The 4811-nt window shown below is 42.5% G+C and overlaps 1 protein-coding gene across 3 annotated transcripts in view; it reads right to left on the minus strand.

The window, feature by feature from the left end:
- Positions 1-992: 992 nt before the first annotated feature.
- sp8b (sp8 transcription factor b) overlaps positions 993-4811 on the minus strand; it is a 5917-nt gene continuing 2098 nt past the window's right edge. Inside the window, exons 1-2 of one of the 3 annotated variants that reach the window (XM_010740605.3) lie at positions 4032-4328; positions 993-3504 (exon numbers count right to left, since the gene is read on the minus strand). In XM_010740605.3, coding sequence (XP_010738907.1) covers positions 2167-3504; positions 4032-4052 — 1359 coding nt within the window. In that variant the 5' untranslated portion in view covers positions 4053-4328 and the 3' untranslated portion in view covers positions 993-2166. The other 2 variants (XM_010740606.3, XM_019255126.2) reach the window with 2 other exon arrangements.

Genomic DNA, 4811 nt, shown 5'->3' on the forward strand with positions numbered 1-4811 from the left:
AAAAAAAATCTAAACAGGGAAAAACTGAGGTTTTTATCTATAACTATCTATTATTAATTATAAGTGACAGAAAATATAAAATCCCAGCTGTTTGCGTAAATGATATAAAAAGACCAACGTGTGGTGACCCTGCATTTAAAAATACATCATTACAAAAAAAATGAAATAAACATAAAGATAAAGAAATTGTTATTGTACAAGTTGTAGTTTGTGAAAGCTTATACTGAATGTGAGTAAGACAAGCCATTTAGTCTAACTTGAAATCCAGTCAGATTAAACCTTAAGACTTCTCGCCACAGAATGATCTTTTCTTAAATTGTGTTACACTATTTAAATATGCACAGCTTGCTGACAACAATGTAAGCATTTATCCGTTAACACTAAACCTATTGCGCATTTCTTATCAACACGGCGTGGAATCAACAAAACGTTTGCGTCACTGGATGAAGATCCGCTGATGGAGAAAGTTTGAATACAAAGAAAAAAAAATACATTTTAGGAATTTATGGACAAACATATATTAAAGAGATAATAGAAATACAGCAGATAACGTGATATTTATCATGTGATTTATATTATAAAGTGGCGGGTTGGTGTAATCAGGTGTGCGTTGACTCAGAAGTTTGAAGTTTCATTTTTTTTTTCAACAGAAAAACGGACATAATATGGGAATAATGAAATTTATCCTAGATTTAAATACCTTCGAGGCTAACATTTTCTGTTTTTTCTAAAGCAGATGCTCCGTTTAATGGTTTAATTTTATTAGTAAACTGAAAATCATTTCTGGGTGAGGCCTTGGTTTTGCTGCCTTGCAGGCCTTTTTTTTCTCACCCTGGCCTGAAAAACGTGTAAGAACCACCAGCTTGTACACGGAGGTCATTAAACGCAACACCTGTATTATTTAAAATAAAATAAAAAAAACCGTAAAATAATACATTTGAGGTCACCTAATAATCCCAGACTTTAAATAGATTTCATCGACTCAACAATCAAACAAACTGAGTCGATCAATTGCTTCTGAATTCATACTGACTTTATTGAGTGGCTCACATAAAAAGCCATTCTCGGAGGGAGAGAGAGAGAAAAAAAATATCATTGTAAAATTAAAATCACTTTACAACATGCTTACTTAAATTAAATGAGTGGGTAAACAGTAAATGATTTCAAAACCTTACAAATAAATTCAAAGTGCGCCTAATGATAGACCCCTAAATACAAGAAAACTCGTGGTTAAATATAACTCCCCACAATACATTTCATATCATGTCAAAGAAAAATCAAAGTACATTTCCGTATATTTTCAAATATTTACTAGAGTCCATATACAACTAGAAATACCTATACAAAATCGTCTCCTGGACAAATACATTACTCACCTTTACATTGGGCTGTAATTATTCTAACCTACATTTCTCATTATATACAACACATTTTGCAGCGAGGTGAAGTAATCTCAACATACAAACATACTGTAGGCTGTGGAGTGAATAGCAATATGTGATATAAACCTACAACTGCTGCTCCATTATCAAATGGGATCCGACAGATATAACCAAACTATCCCATCCTCCCACATCATAGCATACTCTACAGGTATTTGTTCTGACCGAGCAGTCCATCCACAGGGACAAAAATAAAAAATGAAAATAAAATGAACAACAGCTCCTGCTCGATAATAAAGTGCCACAGTTTGGTTTTGAACAAATGTGTATGACAGCAGTAGCACAACTTTGCAGGCCTTGATTTTTCACAGCAGTGTTTTTTTTTCTATCGTTTGCGTCTCAGAACCTGGGATATAAAACATCAAAGGGGGGAATTCAGAACCAGGCTGCAAATAAGAAAAATAATAATAATAATAATAATCATAAAAAGTTTCTGCCCTGTCCCAGTGTGCCCACAATAACTTGATTACACTTTCACACCGCAGATGTATTAATGAGAAGTTTCTGATGGTACAGCTAGGAAATTATGCAATTAGTAGTCTTAAACACTTGGAAAAAGTCAAAGAAACGTATAGGCCTATTTTTCTCATTAACTGACGACACTCATGATGAAGCATTGCGCATACACCAAAGTATGTCCACTCTCATGTCCTTGCGGACAATTCCATCACAACACTTTGTTGTTTTACAGTTTGTTTGTTTTTTACTTCACTGAGGGGCGTTTTTAGAGGCCGTTCATGCCTACTCCCTGGGTTGACTCAGGTGGGTGCAACAGGTCGGGGGAATGGCACGGAGGGCTTCCCGGCGCGCTGTGCTCGCTGTCGGTATCGCTCCCCCTCTTTCCTCCGCTGCCCCCGGAACCAGAGCCGGCGGATCCTCCGGCGCTGTGAGTTTTTACATGTTTGCTCAGGTGATCGCTACGCATAAATCTCTTGTTGCACACCGGACAGGCGAATCTTTTCTCCCCGGTGTGTGTGCGTAAATGTCGCTGGAGCTCGTCGGAGCGCGTGAATCTCTTCCCGCAAAAGAGCCAGTTGCACACAAACGGCCTCTCGCCGGTGTGCCACCTCAAATGCGCTTTTAGGTGCGACGTTTTCCCGTAAACCTTCCCACAGCCGGGGATGTGACAGCTGTGGAGACCTTTTCTCCGGAGGCTGGCGCCCGCCGGTCCCAGTCTCTCCGCCTCTTGGCAGTTTGGACAGTCGCAGGTGGCTCTGCCCGAGTATCGCCGGGCAGATGACCTCGGAGACCCCGCTAAAGACGCAGGTGGACCCCCGGAGAGCATAGTCCCACCTGCCCCAGCTAATGGAGAGGGGCTTGTGTCCGGATAAGAGGATAACACCGGTTTAAAACCGTCCATCAGGTGCTGGCCGGTTGTCAACAGGTGTGGAGAGGGACTTGTACTGAAAGCAGAGTGACTTAAACTCGAGTAATCAGAATTATATCCGCCCAGAGGAGAGTGCAAGGAGCTCTGGAGTCCACCAGAATGTAAGGACGTTTGTAGTGCTGCTCCATTAGGGTTCTGAACATCAATCCATCCCGCTCCCACATCCCACCACGCAGAGGCTCCGGTGGTTCCAACCTCTCCTGTGGGGATACCGGGATGAGACGATTTGAACCAGGACTCGTAGGGATGCGCAACGCTCATCCTCGGATAGATGCCCTGCAAACTGTCCACTGAGGTGTGCACCTTGGAGATGAAAACCGGCTGGTGGCTGGACTCTTGAGAGCTGCTCGAAACCGAAGCTTGGAAAACAGAATAATCGTTTCCAAAGTGGGAACCAGACGAGGTACCAGACGTGAGAGAAAAAGCACTGGATCCGGTGGAGTTGTTGGTGCCGAAAGAGTCCGAGATGCCGGATCCATTACGGGACACCCCGAAACCGGACAGGCCGGATCCGAGACTGCAGCTGTTCGCGGCGGCTCTTTTCCACGGGTGGAAGCCTTTTCCAAACGATGAGGAATTATCCGAAATTGCCGACGGTGAAGGGCTCGGACTCCCTATTTTGTTACATGTTGCAGCTAACATGGCTAAAGGAGTCGATCCTAACCTCGGCTCCTCCTGGAAGGACAAGAAAAAAAAACTGTAAGTGACTGCTCAGCCTCACAAGTTTAACAGGTCCATTACACACATTTCTTTTTTTTTTACAGCTCCAAAGAGAAGTTATCAAAATATCCCACACACACACACACACACACACACACTTTAAACACACGACTAATAAGCTTAAACATGTTTTTGGAAAAGTTTGGAAATCAGTGCAGCAGAGTGTGATCACCTCCTACCTGGACGCACAGAAAGTAGACAAGTGAAACGCGAACACACAGCGCTTTACAAATGCATGCCAAACAGGACACCAAGGGGAAAAAACATGCGTGTTTTTTTTTTTTTTTTTTTTTTTGGGAAAACTTCTATCCCGTCTTAATAGAGAAGAAGATGCTCGGCTTTCTCACACGACCCTCTTGCTGAAAATATAACCGACGCACTGCCTTTGCTGCTACTCTGCGACCCGCTTGTAAGTTTAATCCCCCCTCCGCCGGACAATGACAAGAACTAATTAAACCAGTAAGAAAGTCCTTTCGACTCACCCCTAGAAGTGAAGTTGCCATCACACAAAAAAACACTGCCCTCCTCAGAGGATCTTTTTATATTTATGAATCAGAGCACTGTTTTTTTTAGAGGTGTGCAATACAATGATGTGTTCCGCCCATTCTTCCACAATTGTAGGCTCCTCTCCGGCTTTGAAGTGCCGCTGTGACACGGGCGACCAATCAGCGGCTCCGTCCCGCCGCACCGCCACATAGTACCGTGAGGTCATCAATAGAGCGCCTCAGACAGCTCTCCACCCCTCCTCCTCCTCCTCCTCCTCCGACCACCCCACCCCCTCCATAATAAAAGACAGCGGAAGGAAGGTAAAGTTAAATGAGAGTGAATTAGGAAGGAGGAATTAGGGGGCCACTTATTGAAATTTTACAGAACATCACGTTCCATAAATTTGAAGAAAGCGGGATGATGACCCTCCACCAGCACCAGCATCACCCTCGCATCTCTTGTGCTTAGTGATGGAAGCTGGTGGTAAATTAAAAAAACGTTGTTAAACTACAACCACCAAAAACAACAACAACAAACCAAACAAAAAACCCAGCATGACACTGTAAATAAAATGAAACTCACATTAAAGTTCATATTTGAATATTTCAAATGAACTCCAGCTGGAGAAAGTTTGACGTCAACTCTTTTCTCTCCAGATATTCACGTGAGTAAAAGTCAAAGTGGGTCAAATCCACTTCATCCAACACCGTACTGACAAAATATCAGTGCAAACATTTTTAAAGATGTTTTATAAAAAATAATAAAAAAGAAGCCTG

This window comes from Larimichthys crocea, chromosome XIII, assembly GCF_000972845.2.
Source record: "Larimichthys crocea isolate SSNF chromosome XIII, L_crocea_2.0, whole genome shotgun sequence".
In the NCBI taxonomy this organism is placed as follows: Eukaryota; Metazoa; Chordata; class Actinopteri; family Sciaenidae; genus Larimichthys; species Larimichthys crocea.